The sequence below is a fragment of the Neodiprion pinetum genome, chromosome 6 (assembly GCF_021155775.2).
Source record: "Neodiprion pinetum isolate iyNeoPine1 chromosome 6, iyNeoPine1.2, whole genome shotgun sequence".
Lineage (NCBI taxonomy): Eukaryota > Metazoa > Arthropoda > Insecta > Hymenoptera > Diprionidae > Neodiprion > Neodiprion pinetum.
This window is the reverse complement of record NC_060237.1, coordinates 24,186,168-24,205,266: the sequence shown is the minus strand read 5'-3', so window position 1 is coordinate 24,205,266 and position 19,099 is coordinate 24,186,168. Positions and strand designations below refer to the sequence as shown.

The 19,099-nt window shown below is 43.1% G+C and overlaps 1 protein-coding gene across 5 annotated transcripts in view; it reads left to right on the top strand.

Moving 5' to 3' along the window:
- LOC124221896 (immunoglobulin superfamily DCC subclass member 4) overlaps positions 1 to 19,099 on the top strand; it is a 311,934-nt gene that overhangs the window by 238,679 nt on the left and 54,156 nt on the right. For all 5 annotated transcript variants that reach the window (XM_069137298.1, XM_069137301.1, XM_069137300.1 and 2 more), the window contains one exon: positions 15,706 to 15,863. In XM_069137298.1, coding sequence (XP_068993399.1) covers positions 15,706 to 15,863 — 158 coding nt within the window. The remainder of the gene's footprint in view (positions 1 to 15,705; positions 15,864 to 19,099) is intronic.

Genomic DNA, 19,099 nt, shown 5'->3' with positions numbered 1-19,099 from the left:
CGCGGTGTTAGAGTTACCGGGTGATAGATTGAGCCGAGCTTCGGGTCAGGCGCGGCCAAAACTCTACCCGGCGCCAATGTCCAGCTCTAGATTTATGCTGATGGATTTTCTTCACGAGGTTTCAAACTCCCGTCGACCGCGATATCTCCGCGAGCCCGACACCCTTTCTGCCGTCTTTCCCTCCGCCGATTACAGATTCCGCGAGTGTGTTTTGTTTGCACAGCTTTTCGCCGCGCCCCGGGGTTCGATCAATGGCCCTTAGATTACCAATGGCCTATGGCCAATGGTCAGTGGTCAATGGGCAATGTTCAATGATCAGCAGGCAGTGTTCAATGGTCGGCGATCTTAAGCCTTGGGTCTAAGGTCGAATCGGGCAATGGCCATTCAAACCGACGAACAGGCTGCAAGGCATCTATTGTGGAACCACGGTCATGTGCAAAGTACATGTGAAGCAGGAGAGATATCGATAGAGAGGGAAAGAGAGAGAGAGAGAGAGTGGTCAGGGATAGTTGTATCTTTCGGTAATAACACGTCATTTCATGCACTTATTAGTCGATGAAAATTTTGCCTTTTTCTCCAATCTTTCTATGAATATTATCACAGTACGGTTTATATGGCGTCTGACTTACGTATATTATTAACACTAGTTAGAGGCATCGTTTGATTTTCAACACCTTTAGGATACATCGTTACGCCTTCTTCGTTCATCAGCAACAAGATGTATTTTCCAATTTTGTCCCTTCAGATTCGTGTACGAACTGTTACTTCGATCATCCCTATCACTCTTCGCAGAATTTATGAACAACGAGCAAACGAACCATGAACGTAAACGGAAGCTATCAAAATGTTCAATAGTTTGCCACGCTGGAAGTTTCGAAGAGTATGTTTCATTTTGTAATATTTATCACTTTTATACAGCACGCTGTTAATAGTCTGTTTAACATTACAGGGGTGTTGGATTTATTTAGTCTCAAGACTTGAAGTGGGGTAAAAGTCGCCGTAAGACGTGACGCAGCCACGTCGCTTTTTCATGTGAATAGTTCGTCATTGTCGAGTTTCATGAATATATAATTATATACCCTGCGTAACCCACATTTTAATGATGGTCTCGTATACTTTACGCGATCCGAAGAAAAGACAGTTTAAAGACAGAGAGTTCCGGCTGCACGTTTTTTAGGATATGTTATTCTGAACCGCTATGACATCATGAAAATGAAGTTTTTCTCTACTTAACGAATCTTTGACAATCTTAAATGTAAAAACCGACAATTGCCTGGCAGCCAGCAGCCATGGCACGAGCTAAAATTACTTTGTTAAGAAAACCGGAAACAATTCGGTGAGACACTCTGAAATAAATAGCCCCTGCAGGGAAAGAGAGGATTGAATGGGAAGGACGGGGCGTCCCTTGTTGATTCCCTCGTACCGGAAATAAATAACAAATTATCTAAGCTACAAGAGCCGGTTAAATTTTTTTTTTCCGTTTCCAGGATTGTCCTTGTTGTTGGTTTTTTAATCTACTTTTCGTTTTCCTTTCTACCCTAAGTAAGAATCTCCACTCGCGTTGCCGTTCCGGAAAATCAGATGGCGGTAAATCGTCGTTAGAAAAGGGTGAGGGAGGAAAGGATAGGTCGGAGCTCTAGCTATAACTTTACACTCTATACAAGAGGTACCGGATATTCACAGCGGCCCGCTTGAAAATTACATACAAACTCTCGACGCAACCGCTGAGCTGTTACGCATTGCAGGTTAGATTTTCCGCGTATTTTCCCAAATTTTTGCGCGAACCATCGGAGCCGCGTGGGCCGATTTGCAACTCCGCAATTCGGAAGGCTCGCCACTGGAATCTCCGTTTCCCCGAGGCACGCGTTAAACTCGCATTCCTCACCTGCGTGGCGGGATTCATCATCGCTCATCGACGCTTCAGGCGCGATCTCACCGCCGGTTCTTTCGCCTTCTCTTTCTCTGGCCTTTCCCAACCCCCCGAAACATACCTATAGCTCGGAGGAAAATTCTGGGGGTCTAGTAAATCGATGAGCTAGCATTAAACATCGCGCGAGGGTTCCTTGCTGTATAACAGCCGCGTGAAGATCAGAACGAGGATGCAGTAAAGCGGAAGACGTCGGCAGTCGAGCGTCTCCGATGTTGGCCAATGCAGGCATTCCACGTACTGTCGTATTGTCAAGAAAATGGGTGTAGGTCAAAACTTGGAAGGGTCAATATTTCGAATGGCCGTTATAAAGAAATTTCAAACGTGCGAAAATAAAATGACGAAGGATTACAATGACTACTAATCAGTGACACATTCAAAAATCAAGATTTCGAACAATTCACCTTTCGTTCTTTTATTTTCCAATGTTCGAAATCTCGGTACATCGGTCATCCGAAATATTGACCCTTCCAAGTTTTGACCTCCACCCGAAATACGCGTTATTCCGCTTTCCCTTGCCCGATACTGATGGACCAGAGTTTCAACCCTTGTGTGTGAATGTTGCGTTGGTACGCACGATTTTGTTACAGTATTACTGCGAACTCCTCATAGCTGAAGTGTTTTTAATCCGCTTCTATCGAACCATACCTCAGGACATACCTCGTCCCCAGGAACTCTATCGAATGCATCGTTACCTTATAACACTCAGTGGCGAGCTTGGCTGGCAGTAGCCGGTAAGCAGTGAGAAGTAAGTAGCGTCAAGCACCGTTCCCGAGCTCAATAACACACATCGTAGCAGAGATCAGCGGCTAACTGCCGGCAATAACAATCGGGGGGTTGGCTGAAACTCGGGCGTGACAAAGGGGCGCGGGGCGCGACTTTAGCCGTAGCTAAATGGTCGTTGGCGAGCATCTGGAAGGTCTGGAAATCTTTGCCAGGCTAGAAAGGTCTTGAGTAAGTTTCGCCGTTACTCTATGTATAGCTTATTCCTATCGTCTACGAGGCGGCACGGTATATACGAGTATACACCTATATACGTACATTAATTATACACTCTATGCCAAACGCGCGCGGTTTCTGCACTGTATAGATATATTACGATGCATATTTATACAATTTGTATAAGAATTACATGGTTTATTTCACGTACACCATGGCTAAAGCAAAGATATCGTCATCGTTCAAAAGGTCGAGGATCGCACGAAGTGTGTGACGTGTAATTCAATAAACTACTGAAAATATCAGATTCCACGCGTTTGCATTGCAGTGAAAAAACGGGGACTCGGATTTGACGATAAAAGCGCTCTTGATCGCGTAACTGGATCTGAAACATCGGATCAAAGATATTTTTTACTTCACCACTCCGACGACGGAATTCAATGTCGACATGTTAACCAAGGGCGCCGCGTCATATTGTCAACTTTTCCTAAAATCGGATTCCGACAAGCTTTTTGAAATCTTGATACCTCGAGTTTTCACATTTTCATACACAATTCACCTAATGCATCGACGCGCCTGAGATGTATATGCATACGCATACATATGGGAGGTATACACGCGCGTACGCCCGAAGGATAAATTTTCAAGCTCGTAAGACAGACGACGTAATTCCTTTTTTTCTTCGTTACATATTTTCCCCTCTTCACATCTGCCGGGTCAAATTATTGCGTGCTTATTTTGACGTTTCGGTTGCTCGCCATGTAATTATTCACAAGTCATCCAGAGCGAAATTCTCAAATCTTTATCTCGCGCAGATTATCCAAATTGTACGTAAATCGTACGGGAAATCCGTCGTTCCGCCCCGCCCCGCCCCGCCCGCGAAACACTGACATACCCATCGGAACGATAATTACACTCTCCGTATCATAATTTAGTTCCAATTAAATTTCTATCAGAGTGGGTAACGCGCCGCACGGGTTCCCCCGAAGGCGTAAGGGAGGCGCGATATGTTCCTATGAATTCAGCACGCTACGCGACCCTCGCATCTGATAACTCGTCGTAACTCAATTATCCTTACGTTTTCGAGGAGAACCGATTGCAGATAAAATCTCTGCGAGCCGCGCGGCACGGCCTCCCTTTCATCCCCCTCACTCCGCAGGTCCGGCTTCTTTGTCCGCCTCGCTTTGGGCTCGCTTTTGTGCCATCTATCGCACCCCTGCTTCATCCTTCCCGGGAAAATATGATCCTTTTATGAAGCGCTGATACCCGGTGACGTCCCACGGCAAAGTAAACCCCCTCTGTAAACAATGTCCGGTGGGGACGTGATACGATCGTACAGTTTTCATCACGGCTTGTTAGTCGGATACTTCTCGAAGGAAGGGCTGATTTCTGCACCGACGATTTCTGCTTCTCAATTTTTGCCCGCGACCACGGGGCAACTTTGTAAATATATCACGATGAAAAACACCTGCATGTAACACCCGGAGACCGAAAATTGAGATGCGCTTTCTCGGCTCGACTTTGGCGAATGTCAGAAACACCCCCAGGAAGATTAATCGCTGCCCGTTACCGCCGCTGCCTTCTTTCTCGAGGGTCTCAACTCTCGCTCCGGGTCAGACGCTGACCGTGATTACGTCATTTTCCAAATAGCTCCCCTAAGAAATAAGAATGCAGGAATGATCGTTCGACACCCTGCCCGTGTTATATGTATGTAACCACATGTATATACATTGTGTGTGTGTATGTGTGTGTGTGTTTCTCGATAGTTTCAACAGCTCAACTTTGAAGCGACGAGGCGCGTTGGTTCGTCGCGGTAAAAGTTTTCGCCGAGAAAAGTTATCGCCGCGCCGGAGCTTTGAGGCATAACTTTTAAACCGCTTCCCTCTAGAACATTTTATTTCCTCCCGCATACCCAAGGAGTAAGATTGAGAGAGGTTGAAAAATAAACGGTCCTGTACTGATCGACGGTCTCCCGACGTCGGAAGCGTTAATCGCTTTGTGCCTCCGAGTTGACGCTTCTTTACAATTTCTCATTCAAACAAAATCTATCGAGAATACTCCAAGGGGCATTTGACACGGCCAGGCAATAATTAGCGACCCGAACGTATTAGGCGGCGTCTTGTCAGACCGACGTTTGAAATGAGAATTTTCATTAGGGTACGGTCGCATCGCTTCGACGTACGAGTTTCGAATGAACGAAAAGCTCTCGGTAAGCTTCTCCGACGGCGCTGAGGAGTCCGAATCGGTTAGAGGGAGAAGGATAGAAAAAACAGGGGAAAGAATTTTACCCCCCACTTGGCGTAATGTAGAAAGTTGAAAAAGAGGAAAGCTTTAGTACACGTACATTTTTTCTCCACCCTCTACAGCATGGATCCGATACTTAGCAGCGAAGCTGAACAAAATTGAGAAGAGAGACTCGTCTGCGACGTCGCTGGAGGAAAAGAAGGAGAGAGGATGATGGAGGGGGTGGGATGAGATGCTGCGCAAAAATGTCAACTTCTCACAAGTCTTACCGGACTTTTTTTTCCACCGTTTTCCTTATAGGACGAGGAGAAGAAAAGGTATAACAACGGCGCGTACACCTTAACTGCTGGGTGAAAATGGTGCACGGCCTCTTCAAATCCCACGGCAGAGAATAATTCGGTGCTGGTCCGTGATTTGCCCACTGTGAAAAAAATTGCCACTTAGAAAGTTGTGCTTCAACGTTGATACATTTCTAAACTCACCGCCCGAAAGTGAGCCGGGCATCTGAAGAATATAAATTGACTTCTGATTTGGCAATGCAGAAGGAAGTAGCAGTGAGCTTTTCTAGAGTAGCACACAGTTTCAAACAACGTCAAATGTTCGTCCGCGTTAAAGATGAAAGAATTCTTATGCTTTGGCTGTATTGCGCCTGGAACAGATGTAACTAATTAAACTTTGAAGGTAAGCTTAAGTTCAGCGATTTCAAGGTCACGCATAATGGACTTTGAATATGCGTAATGCCTGAACGAATATAACACGTGCCTCACCATCGAAAACGTGCTTTGATCCAACCTGTCGCTGAATTCATGTCTCGACGCCTTATTCACGGTACGATCTCCTGCGCCCACTGTGTGGAAATTTCACGCTGAATTGTCGCTCGGTTCAAAGTTGTTATTCTACTCGATTTCCTTCGTTTAACGGACACCTAAATTTCGTTCACTGTGATCCCAATTTGCGAGTACGAATACAATGAACATTTTCTCCCACCCTGGCTATTCTCCCGAGTAATATTATACAAATTGCGCCAGTAAAACGTCCGATTGACTTATAGTCCTCGAAATAACAACGGAGAGATTTCACGGAATACAGGTTAATGTCGAGGTACTGAAAATATTCCAGCCCACCTGTTGAAAACTTGTTAAAATTAAACTGGTCATGATTTACTGAAAGAAAATATTATACTTTTATCGTCAACGAAACCTCGGCATTTCCTTGAAACTAAAATCGAAAGACTCTTCCGAAAGCTCTCCTTCTCCTTACACGTATCGGCCAATGTTGTTGCTTTTCTTGACTATGATCTTTACCGTCGTGACCGACTGGGTAAGGGTGATGGTGGCGTAGCCGTCTTACGTACATTCTAGTATTCAAGCTTAAGTTATTGCCTGCGGCAAGCCTGAATATGCGTATAAACTGTTATCTCTAGTTTACGGCCTTCCAGGGTTGGCTACCTTTGTGAATTTGAGGATGTTTTCCTTTGCTTCTAGGCATTTTATTAGAATATACTTATTACGAGTGATTTTAATGGTGATTTGTTGGCCAACTCTTTTCGCGCTCACCACCTTTCTAATTTTTTTTTAATACAATAACTTATACGCCGTACCTTATGGTCATACTCACCATACCGACAGCTGACAAACCTAATGGCGAGATATTCGTCGTATTCACGATGCAGACAATTTGGTGAACAGCGATCAATACGGCGTTCCTTTCCTATCTGGCCACGAACGCATCTTTATTGCGTATCGGATTCAGGTTCCTCAGCCTTTTCCGACGGTTGTCAACTTTCGCAATTTTGAGGGGCTTGACTGGGAGGCTCATTCAATTGATCTTGAATCGCTGGACTAGTCCACTACACCTTTCTACGTAATTTCTACTACATCTTTCTATGGAAATCCTTATATTCTCTTCTGTTCTATTCTTGTTATTTCTTCGCAACGAATCAAAAGCGATCTGCGCAGGTTCCTCTACTCTCAGGCACATGAATAAGCGCTATGCGAAAGACCAGAAGCGTGTATAACTTTTCCCCTAAGGTAACCGTGAACATCTTGAGATCCGTTTCGCATCCGTTACGCTCCCTCTTCATTTGCCCTCTCCGGAATTAATTGAATTAATACAGAAGCAGGTAGCGAAGAAGACCCTCCCGACCCACGGGCGTATTCAAGGTACAGCTGCATAGAGCTCTCCACTTTGTGCCCGTCAAACTTATCGCGCGACATAATTTTGTCACACCTAGATAGGTGGGATAAGAATGCAGAGAACATCCCAGCAACGGTCCTTCGGTTTTCATTTTCAACCTTTGGCTCTTTCCTGGAGAACTTTCCACTGATGATCAACATATATCTTCGCTTTTCCACCCTCGACCTTCGCCGTAAAAGAGATTTGCTATTCTTTACACAGGTCAAGCATCACTTCTCACTTTTTTGCCTTTACTCACGTACCTATCAACTATACACGCAACATGGCGTAGGTATACGTGTCTAAGTGACTCCATCGTGGTTTTTAAGCCCACGGAGAGAGCTACAAATAATCCAACAGAGCGATGCAATATTTCTTTCCAGTCGGTAAAGCCAAAATCAGGACCAACTCCCTTGAGAATAGACCTCTCAAGCCGAATCGCACGCCGCTGAGACACTCGTTGGCATCAGCAGTATCAATTTGCTAAATATAATATATATGTCTGGTGAAAATATTGGAAGACATGTACGTTCAAGCATTTAGTATTTTTCAAGTTTTTGGCTTAAAAAGTCGCCATCAAAGGAAGTCTAACTCAGATCTCTTGGATCAAACTTTGGTTCATGCGGAAAATCCCTAAAATCATATTTAACATGAGTTATACTGACAGGTTTTCTTTGGAACGCAAATCCGTCGTCGTGTTTCGTACCGTTTTAGCCAATCTGAATCACGGAATGTAAAGTGATACTGCGGCTTACCAGTTTTGTTGTACATTTGATGTATAGCCTCCACAGTAGAGGACGTGCTGATGATTCCTGGTAGATTTTCAATCTCTTTTTATCCACCATTCATGTGAGGCTGTATGTTCTCGTTGAAAACGCAAATCATTCCCAAATTCCATGGCTCAATGTGTGTTATGACTATAGCTCAGCTTTTCAAAACCGTATATGCAGAGAGACTTCATATATCACTTAGGCTATATGTTGACGAAAAAAACGCGCCAGGATGGCGTGGCGCCAAGTGTCTGTGGCACACGTTATTTTTTATGTTGTAATTATATATGGTGTGATAAGATGCGGACAATGTTTTCAATGATTTATATACTCGCAATGAGTTTCACAATCACAGAAGTGTGAAAATAAAATTTATCTTAATTACGTATAGACGGTCTGATAATTCTGATTAAATAAAAAACAATCTCTATATTGTATTTGCACGACTTTTATCTACAGTAGATTGGCTCGCGTGGTTAAATGTTGACCTACGAACAAAATCCTTTGACTTTCATAACTTTCTCATAGCACTATTCGTATTCCACCGCATAATCATAAAATCTACTGTACTAAACACTCCGTGAACCAACAAACGAGCATACAACTAGATACCAACCGTTATTAAGGTTTCGAGTCGATTTTCAGCTGGTGAATTATTCTACATTCAACGGAATACTGCAATTTGATTGAATTTCATAAACCGTGAATGTCGGTGTATAATGGACATATATTAACATTTCACAATTGCTTCTGACTCCCTCAATTATGTACACGTGTTGTATTATATGAAAACCCATGCGAGTGACAGACGTTCAACGAATAAACGTTAGGTACTTTAATTATGGAAACATCGAAGAGAGTGTGAAAGTGTGAAATGATTATTCGACAGCTTTGGTTGTAGGAAGTAAATCATCACGGACGAATAATGCGCGATAGGTTTTCTAAATTTTCTTATACTGCGTGTTAGCGTATCGCCTCTTGACGGCGTTTCACATCCACCAAAAATAGCATCGGCGATGTTGCAACTTGTAACAACTTGATTTTTGGTGGAAAGAAGTAAAGGGAGGCAGATATACGGAGGAAGTAATTTTTCTCGCTGTATTAGAAAAGGCGGAGCAAAAGATCGGCTATAAAGTGGCAGGTGAAGAGATGTGAAGAGACGCGGTGGGAGGCCGGGCAAACTCGTGCATTTCCATAAGCCTCTTTTTTGGGGTGAAAAATACCGTGGGAATCTCCGAGAGTGAAACAAGGAACCGTAAAAAAAGGCGCCCCACTTGCAACGAAATCAGCCCTGCAACTTCTGGCTGGATTCTTTAGGAGGGCCTTAATTGTACGCTGAGTACCTAATTCTAATTCGTACGTTAGTATCCTCTATAAAATAAAAAATACTTACATCACATTTGACACTATAAATTAATCTGATTTACACAAACCTTGTCCCACTTTTGTCACAAATGTTAAACTGTCATTCGCTGACAGTATTAGTGCTCTCTTTACGACTGTCAACAAATATGTGAAAAATGCGTCAGAGCTATACTAATAATTAAATTTTAAGTAGCATGTGGCAAATGCAGATATAATTTATTCATAAGCATCAGCTCATGGACAGAGGCCAGAGTGAATATGGCTGCGGTAACTTACGTGCAGACAATTAGCACGTGTCCCAGCAACAACACTAATTAGTGAACACAATTTCTTTTATAATTTCATCAGCGCCTCACAAAATAGCGGGCAATTTTAGTCCATTTACGTTACACGGAGTTTTTATTTTTTACTACGCGAATGGTTTAAACGTTCCTTCAATTTCAATTCCCAGACTATACGTATGCAAAGTAAAACTTCTCCATAGGGGAGTAGGTTATAATGAGGAATAACTTTATTATCTGACACTTGCCAAAGGGTAGTGAAATCGCCTTGGTTGAGAAGATTATTGAGGACTTTACCCCGTCAAAGGATTAATTAAAATAACATTTCATTAAAGCGTTCTCGCGCGTGCAAAGAAGGTTGAAATTCTAAAATCAATTTTCCGGTGGCTCTGACTGATGAATATTTTAATTGGTTAACGAAAGCTCCATATTCCGTCGCTGGAAGCTCGGAGTATTCAGACTTTACCGTGTCAGATGTGTCCACGTATACATAGTTAAGCGGGTGAGATATAATTTACCCACTGATGTAGCTACATCTTTATTTAGTTTCATTGGAATAAGAAAAATAGAAAGAGAAAACGAGAGTAGAAAGAAGCCTCAAAAAAAAAAAAAAAAAAAAAAACGTACTTGCTCTGAACAAAAAAATATTTTCACCCTGACATAAACCATATTATAGACAGAAATTAAGAATAAGTATCAATATTACCATTCTGTGACAGTAAAATTTTACCATAAATGTAGCCGACTGCCATTTTACTGATTGTAAATTAGCAATTCTATTTTTATACACAACAGCAGCAGCAGCAGTAATAGCGGCAAGTAATCGCATTAGACCGTAAATGTTACCGCCGTCGTGACGTATATATTCCGCTAAAGTATCGAGTTAAGTTTACGACAATGCAGTTGCTACCTTCGAATCTGCGAGAGTAGTCGATCAAAATATTATACGTTATATAATGTTGAATTTGTGTCACAGCTATCTCGATTGCTGTATTTGCATTTTCCACCTCATTAACGAGTCCGCGCGCTTTTCCAAGTTACGTTATTTCACCCGAAAACCGTCACCGAACACTTCTGACAGTTGACAAATTGGAGAACTTACGAAATGCATACTGCGTTGTCGGTTCATTGTATCGTAGAATCTACCAGGTACCATCGGGTCTTAAAGATCAATTTGATCGATAAAATCCTAGGTCGTGATTGGAGAAGAGTATCTCTACGCGTTCTTCGAGCCGATTTAACTCTCTTTGGTTCACCGGCGAGAGAGTATCATAAAGCAAAGCCGCACTCACTCGGAGCTAAGAAGAGAGGATACAAATTGCCTCCGACTCAAATGATTCGAAGGAAAGATTTCCCCCGTTCAACAATAAAACGGCAATATCCGAGGTCGATAAATTCTACAACTCGACTTTTTCAATCGGACCATAATGCCGGCCACTGTCCGTCGTGCGGGGCCGTTCGCGCAGAATTACATCGTTGGGGAGTAAAACTCCCGGGTTCCGGATTTGTATCTCTTATTTCTTTCCGCGAATTTCAATTTTCAATTCATAGTTAAACAGCGCCGGTGCCCGCTTCTCATGCGTGTATGTATACACGGTCAATATATGCATAGCCATCTGTATGGTGCCTGTCCGTGTTTCGTCCGCATATACGGCAAACTTTTGCCGAAGGCTGCACAGTCCGGCTCGTCGGTAGTGCAACGCATCACCGGATAAATTCAATGCCCAAAACCACATAAATGCACGCAGTCGAAAAGTATTACATTCATACCGTCCGGACCATCCGGTCAGATAGTTTGTTGAAATCGAATATTTCCCCGTTTGGCTGACCGCAATTATTGCCCGCTTCAGCTATACTCGCGCGGAAAGTAATTGGAGATTTTCAACGTCATATAGAGAATCCGTATACATTTCTAGCCCAGCTGAACCGAAGACGAAAAATCATGATACGCGGTTAAAAAAATTCTCAACCGAAATCTTCTGTACCCGAAAAAAAATTGGAAGAACATTTAAATTATGTACACTTCATTGTTGATTAACACACGCTCCATAGATTGTACGATAAAAGTATCAGGCCGTGTGATTTTTTCTCGAAATGAGCTAAAAAATTTCTCCGCACACCGCCTTACGTTGATATAATTATTTTTAATTCATTCAATTTCGGAGTCTGAAATATCTGTTCAGACCAAGGAGTTTCACCGTCAACAACCGTCGAATGTTGAAACGTCATTGACGTGGGTTTTGGGGAAAAGATTCTATGACGATTGTGGTTTGGTAGGATGGTTCGGAAAAAGAAAGAATTATCTTTTGCATAAAATTTTTTCAGGTAACAATAATGGATAAACTGATTAGAAAAACAAATTGAACGGAAGAGCTTCTGCCGTATTGTATGAATTCGGATCTGATATATTCATTCTCCGTATTAAAAATATTTACGAAAAGAATCATCGTATCGCCTCATGTGACGTCTTGAATAGAAGTCTTATTTTTTCCATCTTGTTGCAAGAATTCGAGTATGCCTAATCGCGGTGAGATCGTACTGCACCAAAACGAAAAACAAAATCAATCACAATGTGAAGGGAATCTTTTTTCTCCAAAAAAAAAAAAAAAACGTTGGAATACGCGTGAAATTTTTATAACATGTAATATTGCGAAGAGTTCCGTGAAGCTGCACGTCACTACGTCACACCTTTTTTCATTTCGCGAATTGCAAGGGGCTACAGCAGCAGCGGTGTAACATAATTGCATCGCGTGGAAACAGTACACAGTATTTTTCGTTAAAAGATGAAAGGTGCGGGAATAAAATAAAAATGTAGCGTACGGTTCTAAAAAGAGTGTCCAACAACTTCGAGCTACAGTTACAAAAGAGCCCGGCACCGAGTGTCGAATTTGCCGGAAGTAACCGTATACCCGCGACATACAAAGGGTTGAAAAACCGGCGCCGATAATTGGCGATCCGACAAGGCTCAATTACCTCCGCTGACGGACAATTCTGCCCGCTTTGTTTCCCTTCTCAAATCCTTTCGTATCAGCCGGATTGCCGGGGGGGGGAGGGGAGGGGGGGGGGGGGGGAGAATATTCCCATTCGGGGCGAATGAAACCTCGGAGTGATTGAAATAATTCGAAATTCAAACTAATCCTTCGACTTCAATCACTTCTGCGCCCTCGTCCTAGTGCCTCTCTCGACTTTCTGGGCGTGCGGCATCGGCGCGAGGTGAAAGGCAAACGTAATTAAATCCTTAATGAGATCGCAGCCAGTCCTGATGGACTACAGTGGCCATTCGACTACCGTCGAATCCAGTCCAGCGCCGAGGGATGGACGTCGCGTCCGGAAATTTATATAACCGGCATCTGCATATAGTACGAGTATATTCGCACAAAGGTCGCTCTAGTTTCGGACTAGAACTTCGGTGGGAAAATAACGCGGAAATGCAGGAAAGGTGCGGACGGATTTTCACCCGCAATTCCGATAAAAAATTAACATCCCCGCAACAACCGCGCGGTATCGTTGAGTCTTCAGGCGGAAAACTTTCAACTGCTAAAGGGTGACGTGACACGTGCCTTATCTTGTTCTTCGAGCTTACGCCCCCTCCGATTCCCTCGCAAGGGGCTGATAAACATGTGACATTCAAATACAATCAACCCGCTCCATCTCTGGAGACATTCGGGAACTTTTGTTCATCATCAACACAAGAAGTCGAGAACTTTCAGACCCCCTAAAACCTCCCGGGACTGTAATATACACGCTCGAATTATACCGTGTCTAGAACCGAACCGCGTGAAAACTGCCGAATTAATCTTCCGGACGGTCGAACAAGAAGATATTAATTTACTTGCGAACAAAACTTATTGTTCCCAAGTGCCTTCGAGTTAAAGAAAATCTCAATTTGCTATCGACTAATTTCAATGTAGCTTATGCGACCCTGGAATGAGACGTTATCCTGGATTGCCTTTTATTTGAACTTGGATGTAAATAATTTCCCGTCCACCAATTACCGCGGACAAAAATTTTACGATTAAACTGACACGAGTCATACGGAAGAGGAAATTTGTTTTAAAACGACGAAGAGTATTTGAGCCAGCAATCTAGGGCCAGAAACGAAATAACAGAATTTACTCCATTCGCGTTGTAAATTGGACTAAATAAAAGAGGAAAAAAGAGTGCAGTGACATAGTAAACGCGAACACGATAATTTGTAAAAATTTTCGAGCCGGTGTCAAATTTGGTATTCCGTTTAATCGAACACGTCCCGACAGGCAAACCAAGGGCTCAACCCGATTCGACTGCCGGTCGATCCGCCGGCGTCATTTCTGTTTGCAAACCGATAGATATCGCTGAAAATGGATCAAATGTCGTTTGCAGCTACCGAGGTAGAATAATCGATGGAAAACGTCTATAATTCGTATCTCGTTCACGGGGTACTAGACTCATTCTACCGGATGCTCTTTGTCATCCCTTCTTCCTTCACCTTGTATACAGCGACGAGAGAAAACCTGGCGCCTCTTCTTTTGCTAAGGAAATATAGATAAGCAGGAAAAATACAAAAAAGAAAAAGAAAAAAGAAGAAAACAAATTGGATAAACGAAACGAGTACGGCTAGAACAGCCTTCCTTGCCATTTGATTCGCAGCGTGAGGAGTGGTTCATTTTTCCTCATAATCTGAACATCGTCGCGTCGGTGTATTTTAGCGGTAGGTGTGGCAAAGCCAAGCTGTAAGGGTATACTTGGGTTAAACTTCGTGATCAGGCGAAGCTTCTCAGAGCGGCAGGTAATTGTAATAAGCCCTTAATTAAGCTGCAACTTCCGTCGGCTCAAGTGAACCACGTTATTTATAACGTTTGAGAAGATCCGACAGACAACGAAGTGACCTGTTACGTACGGATACGAGAAAGCGCGCACAAGCCCCAAAATTGTACATGCGTTACGATTGTAATTGTACAAGTGGTATCGTAAAAGGAGTAATTATCCGAGAAAAAGGAGCAGTCCTGCAGAGAAACGTTTTCAACACAGAAACGAAACGTTTTTACCCTGCGCTCCGGAGAGCGATATGATATATATTTAATTCCACTTTTTAAGTAAAAAACCGGTTTATGTACTAATTGTGGGAGCCAGCGGCTACATCTGCATCGCAGGGGCAAAGAACGAAGGCACGGGACGGAATGTTCTCGTATAAAATCCTACAGAGGGCTTTTCTAATCTTAATTTAATTCAACTCAGCGGAGGTGAAGTGGTAAAAAAATATAACCGTCGTTTATTTTGCGAAATGATTTTACAGCGTTGGGAGGAAAGGAGAAGAGAAGCGAGGCGAGGGGGCGCGCAGGCCGCACTTGGTGCTCAAGTAAAACAACCCTTCCACTTGTTTTTAATCTCCATCGTGATCCTGCTCCAACTGCAGGTTCAACGAAACGAGACTCTTAAATGCTCTCGAGATGTCGTCGTCGGAACTTGACACGTTGTTTAAAGTCAAGGTTTGAATAAGAAACAAAAAATAAACGCTCCTCCGAAGCCTTTACCTGGACTTTATCTCTCTCTCTCTCTCTATCTATCCCTCCCTCTCTCTGTCTGCCTGTGAAGCTTCGCTTTACTTCATTTTATCGCATTTTTTTTTAATCCCGTTTCGCTCGAAAGCACTCTGAGCCTGAACCTAACGTGATTTTATCAGCCCAATGAAGGGAGAGGATGTGTGTATATACGTATATACACACACATGTATCGTCGATCCACATGCCTCCTCAAATATCAATTGTCGTCGTATACGAAGGACGGGGGCACGTAAGGGGAGTCCGATAGAATCGGAAATTGACCACTTTGCGATAAACCGGGCGTAAAAAATGTCGAGCTCACTCATCGGATCGCAATCTTTTCATCTGAAATCTCTTCACAGTCCCCGTCCTCCTATCCCATCGCCTGTCGTTATACTCCGATTCGTGTATTATATATTATACATACATATATATATATATATATATGTATAACCTATCGACCGTTACGTTTCTTCTTTCAGCCGGTTCAAGCCTGGCGAGTGTCGTGGCCGGAAGCAGCAAGCCGACTAGAATCTCAGACAAGCCCTACTTTGACGACATTTCGCCTAGGAACGTGACGGCGATAGTCGGGCAGACGGCGATCCTGAGGTGTCGCGTCAAACACCCCGGCGACCGTACGGTAAGTGCCACGGTTACAACTCTGTACATTATCAGCCTCGAGCCACTCAGCGGGCGCGATCGCTCCGCTAATTGCGCCAAGATGAGCGCGAGCGTACGAAGGCATCGCGCTGAGTGCGCTCTCGGTAATTTGACAAACTGAGGGCAACGCGCGAGTTGCCTTTACTTTGTTCCCGCATCAGCGGGGCCAATTAGGGACACGCGATTCGAAATTGAGCCTCCCTGAAAGGTCCCGGCTTCAATTGCGTCCGTGCACCATGGGCTTTTCGCTTTCGCATTCGCTTTCGATTTCACATAGGCCGATACGCGTTACCGCAAACGCCTTATTCACCTCTCCACTTCTAGCGCTGGTTTTACCTCGTCTACTTGATTTAATCATCTTTTTCGCGTTACAGGGGGCGGATTAACGAACGTACGTAAGCGCTGCGTTAATTTATTTACCCCTGAGTAAACGGAAAAAGTAATTAAATACGCACGTGTATGGCCGCGCCTAATGCAAACGTTGATACGGGAGCCGGCAACTTAATACGCTGGGCCAAGGCCGGCTAACGGGCTAACAGGAACAGGGGCATGTGGTTAAGACTCCAGCGTAGTTTGTTGGGGGAGATTATATGTTCATTTGAATTTAGCCACTTGCGTGCGATCATCAACTCCCCGGTGGTATAAATATATTGCGAGCAACCAGCTGCGCAATTACTCAATTGAATCGAATTAATTTTTTCGGCATATAGGTGCGAGCCGTTGGACCAAACAACAAATGAGAGAGGAAATTTAACGTACGATCAAAAGTGAAGCTAAATATCTCGAGGATTTTGGAATAGCTCGCAGCTGGCGAATTCCGCGGCGGAATTAAATCAGGCGTCAAACCGATTACTACTTTCTTTTTTTGACACTCCGCAAAACGGCAGCAATTCATTTTGCAGAAATCTTAGCGAGTTTGAGGCGTAATTAAATTGTTACTCAAAAATGAAATTAGTCTCGTAGTCAAACATACCCTCGGATAATCGACGGGGATTTTGCGTGGAATAGTATGGTTATCAAACGAGGCAATCAAAGAGACTTGACCAAAGGCGAGAGAGCTTGTCGACAACATCAAACCAGGTGAACTGTATTCATGCACGGTATCCCGTACAGCGTATTCAAAGGATATTGGCTGAAAGGTAGAGAAAGCTGTAAACGAGCCGGCAGTACGAACAACGCCAGGACTCGTTGTTAGATTATTTAGAGAATTTTCGATTCGAAAAGCATTTCTGATATTTCTTGTATAATTTCTTTCCCTGAATTTCCGTTGGTATCGAATACGCTTTGGGAATTTTACGGAGGATCCGGAAATTGATGGTACGATCTTACAGTGGCTGCACAACGCCACGCTTATACCCTTTCGTTGAACCAACGTCCGACTGGATCGTATGAGATACGATAACAGGCGAAGAGCAATTTACTCAGAGCCACTACATCTGGGGGTGTGCATAATCGATTCGAATCATTTATGAGCCGTTTACGTGTAATTGACAATCACCTTATTACTTGATTTGAATACTGTGTTTGCACAATCTCAATCAACGCTTCGCTCGATAGGTAGGCCCTAGACGTTCCGCAACACGCGCTCAATCACATTACAAGTCTGCAGATTACGAATGGCGAGCAGTACCGCTTCTCTGCACCAGATAACATTGCAGCTTCAGAAACGTTGAAATATAAATTAAAAAACATTACATGAACATATGACGATGCGAGAACCCACGAAATTTATTTATGTTAAAGTGACTGAATTATTGTGCCATTTTTTTTTAGTGTCAAATGCATAGGCATATTTCTACTATTTTCCGAATTAGCTACAAATTGATAAAAATAGGTTATTTTTTCCCACAATCAGGCAGGAACGTTAATTAAAATTCATTGCAAATGATTTTCAGGGAATCCTTCGAAAAAAAATAAGATCTGATTCGTCGCAACAGGACAACCAATATGATTCTGGGGCATGACAAATACGGATGCTTATATTGAGATACTTCTAAAGATTATACCTACCGAACTTTTCTCTATTTGAATCTAGGTACGTTTTCAATTCTAATCCATGTTGAAAAGAGATTCTTTTAATAAAATTCCAGTAAAGTTACACTTTTTAATTTTTGATTTTACAATTTTTTTCATTTTATCCACTTCTCCTGTTTTCTTAACAAATTCGCTAACGAACTAATTATCGAAAATATCGAATCGCACGGTAGAACACTGCTTTCGTGAATAATATTTGAACAAAAATACGAATTATCCGATCGTGTTTGTTAAAAAGATGATTAAAGAAAAACGCAATAATTTTACAAAATCAAACTTTGCTTCCAATCCAAGTGAAATTAGCGAAAAGTGTTGGCTGACGTGACATAAATCCGCGAACTGCTCGCCTTTCTTTAAGTTTAGAATAATTAGGTAGTCGTATGCTTCGAATTAGGAATTTTCCTTGCCCTTCGGAAGGCCAATTATCCAACGATGAGCAGGTGGTCCCAGTAGGTAGGTACACGCACGCGATTTATTAAAAAGCACCGCCTATTTCGCAGAGATTTTAGTAGGACTGGCGTATTACTGCTACACCGCTCTACAGCCGCGTGCCATTAATACTCGTAAATAGGTATTAAACGAGATTGTTTACGACGGCAGCGAAAGCTGCAGCAGCGCAGTGCTTACGCAGAGACCGTCTATAAATGGGAAACATTTCGAGAACGAGGTTGGACCGCAGAGATAATTTACTGACTATCCGCATAACAAAATTATTGGAAACTTTAGAGTTGCGCTGGTGCTAACCCGGGAATTCTTGCAGTTTCCACACCGTAGATTTCCCGCGCGAAATATATCCTCACACGTTTTCGTCGCGTGATTCTTCATCCAAACGATCCACCCCGCGTCTTCGGGTTCAACTCACCTTCCCATCAATTTTATTCCCCGACAAATCCGCGCAATCGTTTATTATTGATCATTGCGTTACGTGCGGGGAAACGGATGCGGTATCCACTTTGGAAAACGTATACCTGCCCATCCGCCCTGTAATATTATTCTATTATCTCGTAACAGAAGGATAATGGTAAAATTGGTCCGGCCAACAGCGGCCATATTGTTTTATATACATACATATATATATATGGATATGTATATAGCAGTCGGATTGATTCCCGTAATGCAATTGGCTGGGATTTTATGATTTTCCCGAAAAGCTCGTCGGCTCGTTGGCTCGGTCAGCTCGAC